Source organism: Felis catus, assembly GCF_018350175.1.
Source record: "Felis catus isolate Fca126 chromosome A2 unlocalized genomic scaffold, F.catus_Fca126_mat1.0 chrA2_random_Un_scaffold_38, whole genome shotgun sequence".
Lineage (NCBI taxonomy): Eukaryota > Metazoa > Chordata > Mammalia > Carnivora > Felidae > Felis > Felis catus.
Genome location: NW_025408498.1, coordinates 203,812 through 217,299, shown reverse-complemented (window position 1 = coordinate 217,299; position 13,488 = coordinate 203,812). Strand labels below are relative to the sequence as shown.

Below are 13,488 nucleotides of genomic sequence, written 5' to 3'. Positions count from 1 at the left end.
AACTCTGTGGAACCGCCTGTCCACCTCCACTACCTCCCAACCCCCATGTTTTCTTCACAGTGTGCCTCACATCCCAACTCCTCCGTGCCATTTTTCTTTTCTTGGGGTCAATTGCTTTTCAACATTTCTTTCTTTTGGTGAGAGAGAGAGAGAGAGAGAGGCCATCACCCATGCGATTGTGCAGCAAGCATCGACTGAACGTGCAAGGCGTACCCGACCTTGCTCTGGAGGGCCAGTGTGCAGACGTGGGCAAGGAAACGTATGCCTGAGGATTCAAGGGGAGCCACAGGACTACCGTCCAGGGTGAGGAGGAGTAGAGAGACCAAGCAGTCGAGGCTTTCTACGAAAGGAGCATCAAGGGCACGAACCTACGCAGCCCTGGAAGGAGAGGAGGGAGTCACGGACATATGGATCATCAAAGGCCAGTCCAAATGGGCAGCCTCCATCTCACGTGTCCTCACCTGAGGACTTCCAAAGAGGCACCCCCAGACTGGACCTGGTAGAAACGGGACTTACAGCAAAAGCACAAGACTGGTCTGTGGACTTCATGGTCATGGGAAGGACGCCATCCCACAAGCCCCACCAGGGGACTCTGGACTCTGGTGACCTGGACTTACTGTGTACCATCAGGACCTGTCAGACTCTTTCAAGTGCACAAGGGAAGACAAAACTAAGCCCCAAACCTAGGAGAACAGAGATGCAAAACCTTTCTCCCCCCAGGGGCAACGTCAATGATTGCATGCTATACAAATGCAAATGCCCTCTGCTAGAAGTAGAAAGGTCACCAGTTTTCGGCCTCCTTTATCAGTCTCATACCACAAGTGCACTAGGGTTCCATTGGCTCCATAGGGACCATTTGCCTGCATTCTCCGTGGGAGCAGCTTCCCGTCCTACCAGAACCCTCACGTGTGTCTCCCTGTCATGGCACATACTGATACGTACAAGAATGACGTTTCCCTTTCATTTTGAACGTTGTGCTGATGCCTCCCTCCTGGCTCTGCATCTCCACTGAGAAGACCGTTTGGCTCAGTTTACATAGTGTGTGTGTGTGTGTGTGTGTGTGTGTGTGTGTGTGTCTGTGTGTGTCTGTGTGTGTGTGTGTGTATGTGTTTCTGTGTGCGTGTCTGCGTGTGTGTGCGCGCGAGTGTGTATGCACATACATATATATACACATACACGAATGTGTGTACGTATACGTAGACACGTATGTGTATGTACACAGGTATCCATACAGACACACAGGTAGATAGATCTATATATAAACGTAGCTGTTTTTTCTTTTGAAAATACACACTGCAAACTCTGTGGGCCGCCTGGATGACTCAGCTGGGTAACGGTCCGACTTCGGGTCACGTCAGACTCTCAGGGTTCCTGAGCTGAGTCGCGCCTAGTGCTCCGTGCTGACAGCTCAGAGCCTGGAACCTGATTCCCTTCCGGGTTTCCTCTCTCTCTCCCTGCCCCTCCCTCGCTTGTGCTCTGTCTCTCTCGCTTTCTCTCAGACGTGAACATTAAAAAAGAAACAAAAGCGTGTGGCTCTGGATCTCGGCTCACGTCACGATCTCACAGTTTGTGAGGCTGAGCCTCCACAAGGAGCCCCACCTCAAGATGGGCGCCAACGATGCGGAGCCCGCTGGCCCTCCTCTCTCTCTCCCTCCCTGTCTGCCCTATCCCTGCTCCCAGGCACACGTGCATGCGTCCACTCTCTCTCCGTCTCTCAGAATGAATGAAAGAAACAAAGAACCTCAAATGATAACACTAAAGGAACACCGTCGAGTTCATGACTACAGCGAATGAATGGCTGCGCCCGTGGCCAGCACCTACCCTGGGGAACGTTCTATTTCCTATTTGTTCATGTTTCTTCACTCTGGAGACACAGGGAGCCAGAGAGCAAGCCGGCAAGCCAGGGACCGCCAGTGGGGGAGGGGCAGAGAAGCAGAGAGAGACACACACAGAATCTGAAAACAGGCCCCAGGGCCTGAGCTGTGGGCACAGAGCCCAGCGCGGGGCTGCAACTCAGGAACCGCGAGGGCGGGACCTGAGCCCAAGTCGGAAGCTCAACCCACTGAACCACCCAGGCGCCCGGGGAAGGTTCCATTCACGAGTCCACCCCATCCATCCCCGCCCATTTCCGCAAGGTCAGAGCCCTTACGACACACACCACCAGGAAGGATGCTCTACAACTGTCCACAACCTGCCCTCTGTCTTCCAAAGAGGCTGCCCTGACGTTATGAAGCAAAGCGGGCACTCTGATCAAAAGGACCACGGATAAAGGTCATGCCTGCCTACCCTTAGGGCCTGATGACTCCCCAGGTTCCCCTTGCAGCGCACTTTGTCCCATTGGAAACATCGTGGCTTTGGGTTCCAAGGTGCCCTGCAGCTGAGCGCAGGCCACCGGGCACGACCTCACCGCAGCTGCCTACCAGGAGACAGCTTCGCACCCTTCACCCTTCCTGCAGGCCCTGTGCTCAGGGTCTCGGACCAGCCAGGGCGCAGGACACAAGCAGAGAACGTTAGCATTTGAGGACGCAGACACGGCCTTGGGGTTCCCCTAATCGGGGACCACGTTCACCACCTGGGCACCTGCGACGCTGGCAACTGGCACACAGGGCCACGTGGAGTGTGGACCGCATGAAATGAGGGCCCTTGGCCGCTTCTCCTGCAATTCAGAGGGGAACTCGCAAAGGTCACCTCAGTCACCAGCTCCCAAGAAGCCTCCCTGCGGAAGGGATGGTGCCATCCACAGCCTGTTCCTCCTTCCAGCCCTGACTGGGTTTCAGGGGGAGCACAGAACAGAGTGGGGGGGGAGAGCGGGGGCGGGGGTCCTAGGAAGGTCTTGCTGACCCATGACCCCCACTGTGCCGTCACCCTCACCGAGAACCCCGCGTGTCACTCTCCAAAGTGTCTCAGGCTGGATGTGAAATGATAGGGTTCCCCGCAGAGAGCGTGACTCAGGCCCCAGAGCCTATTTTGCTGGATTCCCCGTTTGAGGGCACACGCACGTCTCCAAGCCCACCTCTGCTCGCAGGACACGCACGCTAGGTGCAAATGCTTTCCCTGCCTCTCGACAGGCAGCAGTGGGAAAGCCAGCGGTGCAGCACGCTCATGTGGAGCCCGACTGCCTGGCTTCATGCCTCGAGTCCTCCCGCTTCACAGCAGTGACCCCCGGCACACATTCTTTCACATCTTCCCTTGGAAATACGAACGGGGACCAGAGTCCTTGCCGAGGTACTCTGTGTCGTCAGCATAGATCTCTCAAGTGCTCAGAACAGTGCCTGCAACAGCCTAAGCGCTCTAGCAAGGTGGGATAAGAACAACGAGAAAACAAACACGCATAGGCAGTCCCCTCCCTCGTGGCCAGCACCTAGGCAAGTGCTGGGGCTGGTGAGGCAGGGGAGGGATCCCTTCCTTCCCCCGACGGTGTCCGGCTACCCCTCCCTCCTCAGGACTTCCCGCTGGCATCAAGAAAACCTCCCTGCCTGATTCTGGGTGGTGCCGGCTAGGAACCCAGTGCCTCAGGGAGAGGCCCTCGCACATCTCCCTGGATACTTGGACGGGCTTCAGGTCAACAGACTCTGCCTCCTCACCTATATGGCAACAGGGACTGCACACCCGTGGAGCCGCTTCAGGACTTGCAAAGCATCAAAGGTGTTCGGACCACAACCAAGTTTCGAGGACACGCACGGCGACTACTTTACCAAGGAAACCTCTCACATGGCGAGCTCACGGATCAATATCCATGCGATGACTCAGGCAGAATAATCACGGTAATCATGAAGGTAATGATACTCAAGGTCACCATAATCTCCTTCATTCCGGAGAGACACAAGTCACCCCTCAGGGACCAAAGAGACGCTTAAGAGCTAGAGCTGCTCCACGTGGCCTACACCACACCATCTTCCTGAAAACATAAAGCACCAGTCAGCTCGACATGGAAGTGTGGGAAAGCCTCTGCTCTTAGGCCTTTGCTTTCAGTGAGGTCAAGGTGCTGCCTTCAGGATGGTTTCAGCCTTGGAGACAGGATTGGAACTCTCTAGTGAACTGAGATATTCCCATGCAACAAAACGCATTCCTTGCAAAGAACTGGGTCCCTGACGCGGTCCGGACTCCACACGGGCCACAGCACCACACTCACGCACACACATCTCCCCAACAACCGGGGAGAGGTACAACCCATGCAATGAAAGATCCTGTGCTCAAGACCTCATTTCCAAAGGAGGCTGAGAGAGGAGCACTGCCTGCTCCAGTACACACGCCCTGGTTTCTAGGGAACCGGTGGGCTCCGAGTCACTTCTCCCTCGTGCTGCCTGGGGAGTCCCGGAGGAGATGTGATTGCCAAGGGCTGAAACTCTTGAAACACGGAATGAATGCAAGACAGGAGGCGCTCCACGCAAACGGGAAGCACCACGCCCCACGGATAGGAACAACAAAACCCACCAGTCTGCCTTTGACAAGGAGCTTTTCCATCCACCTTTCTCGCAAGAGTGCGAAGAAGACGTTCCCACCCGACATGTCCCAAAGAGATGACTTTGGACTCCATCCACAACACCCAGTTCTCTTCAGCACACATCTCCAAGGAGGAAAGAGTCTGGACCACCCTCTCAAAGAAAGAAGCGCCACTTATTCCTGGCCCATTTGCTCAGAGTTCATTGATTGAATGCAAATTGCCTTCAGAAATGAAGAGCTCAACAGGGAGTTGCACTTGCCCTAATCCAGACCCCTATCCTGTAGTCCCATTGATTCCCATGATAGAGGATCCCCTTTAGCCACAAGTGGGGTGAGATCTCCCCCTCCCCATCAGAGCGTGCAACTCTGCCACCAGGGGCGGGGCGGGGTGCGGCGGGGCAGGGCAGCAGGTGTGGAGGTGGGAGGCAGGAGGCCTGTGTTCACCTGCTGCTTCCACTCTCAATCCCTTCAACACCGTCCCCTGCTGGCCTCCAGCGACTCAGGCCCACCACCCCGACTCTCCCTGGAATGTTTCTCTGGAATCTCAGGTCCCTTGTACTTCATTTTCCCAGGCAGGAATGATTCCTCCTGCTCATGGATGCGACTTCCCTGGCCCTGCCTTGATATTTTCCCACAACCGCAGGTCCACGCTTTCCTTCCATCGTTTGTTCGTTCTTTCGTTCGTTCCTTCCCACCTCCACCCTCCAACCACCAAGCCAGTCAGACCTCCATGGGCACTCAGGTCGCCCCCCCCCCCGACCTGAGGCACGCCCCACCGCCGGAGCCTAACCCCCTAATGTATCTGGGCCCTCCTCCTCCAGGGAACCCGGGTCCAACCCAGAATGCTCACTCCTGAGTCCTCCAGACCGCAGCCGCAAAGGAGCCCAAGAAGAACCCGGAGCACGAGTGAGGGGGCGTGGTCATGGAAGGGGAAGACAGAGAGGGGCAGGGTGGAAGGCCACGTGGGACCTTGTCACTAGGATCCCTACCTTGGCAGCACCGCGACTGAGGCAGGTCCTGGAGGGAGGCTGTGGGTCTCAGCTGCTCCACCTTTAGGCTTCTCCCAGATGGTCTTTCGGGGGCGCCGGGGGGCATCGCATCGCGCTCTGTCCCTGCAAGGGCTGGCACTCCAGCAGAGCAACCAAAACCAAGGCGACCCGGGAGCGTGTCGCGCGCCCTGGCCTCTGGTCCAGGAGCAGCAGGAGCAGCAGGGCCACCACCCTCCTAGGCTGGAGGCTCATGGCTCCCAGTCTTAATCGCGTGGGGGGCGCGAGCACTACCATTAGTGCTAGGGCTCCCCTAGGGCAACCGCCAAGGTTACCGGGTCACAGGCGACAGGCAGCAGCATGTCCCCGGTCGGGGGAGGGGGGGTGCGGGGCTTCAGGCCCTGACTGGCCCAGACACTTGGGGGCCCGGGGCGGCAGACAGGCTGGGAGCCAGGACACAGAACACCACTTCAGCCTCACCTGTGCCCCTCAACGGGCTCCGCCCCTGGCCCAAGCGCATGTGCACACTTGTGCGCGCCCTCCCGCACACCTGCTTGGTCCCGCAACCAGGCCGCCCCATCCCCCCATCCCCCCACCCCCGCCCCCCTCAGGGGGCACAGCTCCTGGGTGAAAGGGTCTGCACCACTGCACCTCGCTGCACCCACCAGATGCTCTGACCGCCTACCCGCCAGCCTGACACCCAGGAGCCAGGCAGAGGGCTCCAGAGACCAGGTCAGTGGGACAGGGACTGGCAGGTGTCTCCTCCAAAGGTGGACTACTCCCTTTCTCCCCTCAAGAAACCCAGGAGGCTTCTGCAAAGCTGGTTTCCCAGGGAGGTGGCTCAACGTGAACCCAGTGCTCCCTCTTTCATCCTAGGCCTCTGTGTTTGTTCTTCACTCTGCCTCACGTTGCCGCCAACCGTGGACATCTATCTGTAGCTGTGCACCCTCCTCGCTCGTAACCCGTGACCGCAAGGGCAGCCCTAAGGGACAGGGAGACACACTGGGCACACGAGACTCCTTCCACCTCCCTTCTCCTGGAAAGGCCGGTGCTTCTCAGCTCTGCATGCCCTTCCCATGGCCCTACCTGGACTGCACCACCAGCGGCCCACCCTCAAGTCCACCCTGCCACCGCTGACTGTAGCACGTCCTTCAACTCTGTGGAACCGCCTGTCCACCTCCACTACCTCCCAACCCCCATGTTTTCTTCACAGTGTGCCTCAGATCCCAACTCCTCCGTGCCATTTTTCTTTTCTTGGGTTTCAATTGCTTTTCAAAGTTTCTTTCTTTTGGTGAGTGAGTGAGAGAGAGAGAGAGAGAGAGAGAGAGAGAGAGAGGCCATCACCCATGCGATTGTGCAACAAGCATCGACTGAACGTGCAAGGTGTACCAGACCCTGCTCTGGACGGCGAAGTGTAAGTGAACACAGATATATGGAATTCTTTCCATTTAACTGGCTAACTGGGCTGCAGTTTCAATATTCACATTATACTTGCAGTCATGTGGTCATATTATGAGCGTTTTCGTACTTGAAAACAATCCATCGTAGGAGGCACTTCATTGACTTCTCAACCTCCAGTCGTTTACTTCCTATTGGCCTAGATCTTAATGGAATTTGTTTAAATGTTTTTGAATGGTTATTTATTTTTGAGACAGAGGGAGACAAAGCGTGAGTGGGGGAGGGGCAGAGAGTGAGGGACACACAGTATCGGAAACAGCCTGTCAGCACAGAGCCTGATGCGGGGCTCGAACCCACGAACCGTGAGATCATGTTCTGAGACGAAGGCGGACGCTCAACCCACGGAGCCACCCTGGCGCCCCGATACTCTCATACATCTTAATAGTATATGTCTGTAAGCTCACTAATTGCAATTTTTTACTTGTTGTTTTCCTAATTCTTCTATTTAAAAGTCAATGATCCTTCACTTCTTAAAGATATTCAGGGATAGCGATACAACGTCATATTCATTAATACGTAGAGATCGCACACACACACACACATAGATGTTTACTCTTCTTATTTCCTTCATACAATGTGTCCCGGAGGAAGAATATTTTCCTTCAGCTCAGGAATTACCTTCGTATGTTTTCTGGTGCATATCTAGGGATGCATTTTCTATGGTTTGTGGGACATAGGTTCTCACAGACCACTACTTAAAAATCCTTGCCTTTAAAGCAAGGAATGAGTGAAAAGGTGGATATTTTAGGCACTCTAGACCAGGCTGATAACATGCTCCCATGTGCATTTCCTTGTTCTCTTTCCCCTTTATCGCCCCTTGTGCTGCTGGTTGTGCAAGTACCTGATATCCTCGGGAGGGAGAAGGGACAAAATGGAGGAACTCTGGGGTCCTCAATGACCACATGAAGGACTTTAGTCTCCAATCTAAACACACACCCAGCTCTGTCATGTGAGGAAATCTATGGGGACATGCTTTTTGAAATGTGGCGCGTTCTCTGGTAATTCAGCATAACCTAATACACGTACGAAATGTTAACCCACAAGATCACTTAGAGATCAGTCTAGTTCGATGAAAATTGGCTGTTTCAGTCAGTAGGGCATGAGACTCTTGATCTTGGAGTGTGATTTCACACCCCAAATTACGACTAGAGTGGACTCAACAGATATACGAGAAAATAAGTATTGGAAAATGACCCAGGTAAATTAGGCTACAATGACTGAGCTGCTAATTGGTGGGTGGGATCCCTTTACCTCCTCAGTCAGTCCCCGGGAATGAGCATCTGAGCATTCACATAGTGCCAGTGCTGGTAAGGCAGCCACATCTTCCCTCTAGGAGTTCAAGGACTAGCCAGGAAGATGGAAAGAACAGGAAACAAAAATGGGAATGACATGAGCAAGGACTCCATAGAAAACTTCAAGGTGCGACAACTGGGTCCTGAGCTCCACCAGGGGAGGGTCTGACAAGGCTGTGCTGAGGAAACGTTACTATTTCCTGCCGCAGTGCAAGAACGAGTCAGCCCTGCACTAGTCCGAGGGTATGGAGCCTGACAGAAGGCACAGTGCGGCGGACACTCGGAGGCAGGGGTCGTTGTTTCACAGGGGACGTGTGAAAGGACACCAGGAAGACCGGAAAGAGCTAGGGAGGATAGCAGAGAGGGAGGGTGAGGAGGGCCAGGGCCTGGGGCAGGAGGACGTTGTCACTACTCTGCTCTAGTGCCGGGGGACAATATGCCCCCACCCTTAGTGGCTTCCCCATAAACTTCCCCCCTCACAGGCCCAGGGGACTAGGAATTCAGCAGGGCTCAGCTGAGGGCTCCTGCCAGAGCCTCTCAGGAGGTTGGGGATGCTGCCATCACTCAGACAGAACCTGCTTCACTAACCCCTGAGCCCACTTCAGGGTGGTGGCAGGATTCAGTCAACATCGAGTGCCATAGTTCTTCCCTGTCTGTTGTTGTCTCTCAGGGCTAGGCTGTGTGTACCTGTCCATGTCACGACTCGACATGAGGGTTGGTCCCTACTGTGAGGAGCTGAGAGACAACACAGAGAGTGACAGTGAGCACGTGGCCGTGACATGCACATTTTATCACCTAAACTTGTTTGGTCTGGGGTCATGGTGCCATCTTCTTTGCAACAGAAATCAAACACTACGTCCATACCACACTCCAGGAAGGAAATCCCACAAGGATGTGTTGACAGGATGTGGGCATCCCAGGGAGCCACTGAGAGGAAGAGAAAGTGAAGACCCTACCAGGGTCAGTGCCTTGGCCAGAATCACAGACGGGTAGAAAGTCAGAACCGGGCATGACCCCAACTTCATGTCCTCAAAATGGGGTCCTGGATTTGACCCAGGATTTTGGAGGGGGTCTGGAAAAGGGTGTGTTACTGTCACTGGGTGCAGACATGGAGGTGGCGTGGGGGTGAGGCTGAAGAGGAGCGTCACAGAAGACATCCCAGCACGTTCTTCCCTGAGGAGGACCCCCAGGCCAGGGCAACCCACTGAGTGCCACCCTGTCCCCATTGTATGTACCCAGTGGAAAGGCAGGGAATGGCTCGTGGCACACTACTGACAAAGTCTACGTAAAAGAGAGTTCTGTCCTCCTAGGCCCCAACTCCAATCCCTTCTGTAGGCATTGCTTTAGAAAGTAGAGAACCTAAGCTCCTAGGAAATGTTGGGCCATCCTTCCCTAGGTGGGGATGTGACCTTCTGGGACCCCAGAAAACAAGCACTGGTAAACACACATACACACACACACTCACGCACCTACGCACACCCGGGAGGACTGTGGGCTGGGATCAGAGGAGCAGCAGAATCAGAGGAGGTGAGAAGTTGAAGTCAATGTGGTTGGATAAACTTCCAACAGGTGACACCGCTGCTCCAATTTCACAGGTATCATCCCACATATGCCTGAGGACATCCTGAGGACATCCTGAGGACATGCTAGAATGATCTCCATTGGGCGGAAAAGACACGGACCATCCCTGAGAAGCACAGTCGCGAATCCGGGACCAGAAAGAGGTAAGAAAGAAGAGTTCTGTCTCAACCCAGATAGGTCTCACAGCTGGGACCCTGGCTGCCCCCAGAGCTTCTCAGGGGACTGTGGAGAGGGGTGCATTGGTGGAACTGTGTACCGATGTGACATTTCATGGAGAATGGGGGTGAGCAGTCAGCAAAGAGAGGACTATTGGCAAAGGTGTTATCCCAGAGGGGGACTCAGGAGGTGGATCCTAGGCAGTGACATCACTTTGCTCACAATAGGCCCCAGGAAAGCTTGGAACTCCTGTAACCTGGCACCCATGTTCTAGGAAGGTCCCATACCAGGCTCACTTGCCTCCAGACACAGAGACTTTAGGATGTTCTCTTGTTGTTTTCCCAGGTACCGGGGCTCTGGATGCCAGAAACCCCAGTGCGCAGGATTACTCAGATGTTGGAGAGGTTTCCTTAACCCACGCTGGCGATGCCTCAGGATGTTTTCCAGGAGGTCACATAAGGTAACACAGAGCAGCCTAGAGCAGGCCAGGTCAGGTCAGGTCACAGCTCGGAGCCTTCCCTGGGCACCCCCATCCCCTCATGTTCAGTTTCGGGGAAAGGGGGACATGGGGGCCGGTCCTCCCCGGGACCGGAGCAGGTTCGATGGCAGTGGACCACCTGGTGGACCCATCATGGCCATGCACATGTCATGCTGGGAAGGAGGGAAAAGGGATCTCTGAGGTGCCTCTAACCTGTAACAGGTTGAATCCAAGGCCCTCAAGCCACCTTGCTTCTCCTCCGTGGGGGAGGTGAGTGCACACTGTGGTGTCATATCTGGAATGAATTCATATGGGTCCGAGGACAAGCGAAAGCAAGCAGACACGGCTTTGAGGACTCCTGCCTGCCTGCCTGCCTGCCTGCAGCCTGCTGGGCACTGTCTTGACAGAGCCACATGCCACAGATGGAGGAGAACCTGAATGAGAGCCCCTGCTCTACTTCCCTGAAGGAAAGGAGGAAGCCCCATGCCATCAGCACGAAGCCACGCTGGCTCAGGGTGAGTGCAGGTACCAGGGAAACCCAACACCCAGGGCCCAGAAAACACACTGCTGCTCCCCTGGTAGCTCTCACAGACTCCTGGTCCCAGATGAACCTGGAACCCCATCTGCTCCTCAAACATGCCCTCAGGGCCCAGCCCCTGCCACGGCCAGACGCAACGTCACTCTCCACTTATTTGGAGGAAGATCAGAAAGGAGGCGTGAGACCATTTCACGTCCCATTCTGTCTAGAATATATTGGCATTGTTGTACACGTTTCCCCGACGAACGTTCCCAGGTGTCCCGTTTCGCCCGACCATCCTTCCCCACCTTCTCCACGTCTGACACACGTTCATGAGGAGCAGGGAGATATTTTACCCAAAGGACATGGGGCTCATTGCATTATGTCTACTGCTCTGCACTTTGGTGGCCAAGCAACACGCCCCTGGGGCCCCTCCAGTCAGGAGCAAGGGCCTTAACACCTAGACAACATTCTGGAAATGAGACCACTCACCTCACCCATTCAGCCCTTCACAAATGTGGGACTGTGACAGGATTCCCTTCTCTTGCCATGTCACAGTGCTGCACTGAACATCCTACATGTTCTATTATCCTGATCCAACCTTTGCCAGGTAAAGTCCCTGTCCTGGGATCCCCAGAATGGACTGTGCGGTTAGAAATCACAGGGACACTGCTGTTAATGCAGGGAGCTGCTGTCCATACTCATCTAACAATCTGAGCTGAGATCCTAATGTGTTCAGTCATTTCCCACCTCAAATTCTCGTGTGAATGCCAAGATCCTTTTCCCACTCTGGGCAACCACGTCTCAGGCTTTCCACAAGTCACTGGCGTCTGGGGGTTTGGTCTGCATTCTGGACTCCAAACCTCCTGTTGGCCATAGTGCTGTGTCTGATTCTATGTCCCTCCTGTGTTCTACCTCAGGGTACAAAGGTCACACGCGGGGATGATAATGAGAACTGTGTGCGGTGGACCATCGATGCAGGCCTGCTGAAGCAGCGAGTGGAACACCTCGTGCCCGCCTTCCTGGGGAGAGACCCCACATATGTCTCCACCTTCTTGGGCACGTACACAACCTTTACTACCACCCAAAAGGTCTTGGAAGTGTTGTTTATGAGGTGAGCACCCTGCCCTTCACAGCCCAGTGTGATTCAGCCCCTTAAAGCTTTGAGTCTAAGGAAAGTCACCAAATGTCCTTAGTCTCCATTTGTTCCTCTGATCGGGGTAGAATAACTCCAGGTCCTCAGTGGGGGCACTGCAGGGAAAGTCACCCTGGCCTGTGGAAAGGTCTGCTGGCAGGGCTGCGTCTCTGCTGGGTCATCTTTGTCCTCTTCCCCATGATCAAGTTTCTGCCTCATCCCTCACTGTCGCCAGGTGTTGACTTGGGCTGTTTTCCCATTGGAAAAGGAGACTGGAGGCTCTATCTGTGTGTCTGAGTCCTGGCTCAAACCAGTCAATGATGCCCAGGATGAGCAGGACGCCCAGAACCACACCAATATGTGTGATGGAGCTCACTGGGGCCCTATCATTCTTCAAACACGCACGAAGCCCCACTAGGTGCAGGCACTTCTGTAGGAGCTGACTGGGATCCAATGCGCAGAGCGGACAGTACCCTCCCCTCCAGAGCTCCATTCTAGTCAGCAGTCAGGGACTCTGGATAGGACAAGATGTAGCATCCACAGGACAGCTCATATGATGTCCTTCTGGCCTCCTCCAGATACGGATGCTTCCATTCGGAGGCTGAGGAGGATGGCGGACCCCGGGAGCAGGAGAAACTGTGAGTAGGCTGAGCTCAGGCTGGAGGGCCTTCCTTCTCCAAGAGGGCAGTGCTGAGACAGTGCGTGGGAGGGGCTGCAGGACCCAGCATCCCACACGTTTGAGTCCTGGGAGAGGGCAAAGTTCTGAGGGCTTTCTCTTGGAAACAAGGAAAGGGGTTCTGTCCTGTCTGGTCGACGATGGGCTGTGGGCACAGGGAGGCAGCAGAGGGCGCCAGAGGACCGCGTCAGCCCCTTACAGAGTCCAACCCCATCCCTTCCCACTCACAGCCTTGCCTGGACCCCCATCAGGGGACCCAGAATAACGGTTTTGGGGAGCATCACGCTCACCACCTTGGGGAACAATCACGGTGCGTGCTTAGCAAGGGTACAGGAAACACAGTGAGGGCTCAAGGAGCACATATCACCCACACGATGGGAGAACGGTGTCAGCGGGAGGACACCCACATGTGCACTGAGTGCATGAGGCAGCACAGAGGCACAGGTCGTCACGTTGAGGGCATCAGGAGGGTCCCAGCAAGCCCAGGTAAGAGACAGAGTCCTCTTGTCCCGTATTTGCGCAGATTTTTGTGGAGCGCTAGGGTATGCAGTGAAGGCACTGACTCACCCCGACACCACCCCTCCACTCACGCACGGACTTGAATTCCAGTGGGAGGTAGGCAGCGGGACACAGCGAAGAGTCTGGCTGGCTTCCCCAAGAAGGACAGAGACGACCACATCATTGGCTAAGGGGTTCCCGTCAAACAGAATCTTGACGGTCCCTCTTCAGTGACCAGGTCACTCGTAGGCGGGACTGCCAAATCACA

At 55.1% G+C, this 13,488-nt stretch overlaps 2 protein-coding genes across 11 annotated transcripts in view; one reads left to right on the top strand and one right to left on the bottom strand.

Moving 5' to 3' along the window:
* The window catches only part of LOC111559474, a 191,803-nt gene that overhangs the window by 116,416 nt on the left and 61,899 nt on the right, over positions 1-13,488 (bottom strand). The gene's annotated exons all lie outside the window — the stretch shown is intronic.
* LOC123383556 (ral guanine nucleotide dissociation stimulator-like) overlaps positions 1-13,488 on the top strand; it is a 230,220-nt gene that overhangs the window by 211,811 nt on the left and 4,921 nt on the right. Inside the window, exons 2-6 of one of the 3 annotated variants that reach the window (XM_045051450.1) lie at positions 9,775-9,903; positions 10,262-10,376; positions 10,802-10,909; positions 11,832-12,025; positions 12,625-12,684. In XM_045051450.1, coding sequence (XP_044907385.1) covers positions 10,353-10,376; positions 10,802-10,909; positions 11,832-12,025; positions 12,625-12,684 — 386 coding nt within the window. In that variant the 5' untranslated portion in view covers positions 9,775-9,903; positions 10,262-10,352. Of the gene's footprint in view, positions 1-9,211; positions 9,904-10,138; positions 10,377-10,801; positions 10,910-11,831; positions 12,026-12,624; positions 12,685-13,488 lie in introns of those variants that run through there. The other 2 variants (XM_045051449.1, XM_045051448.1) reach the window with 2 other exon arrangements.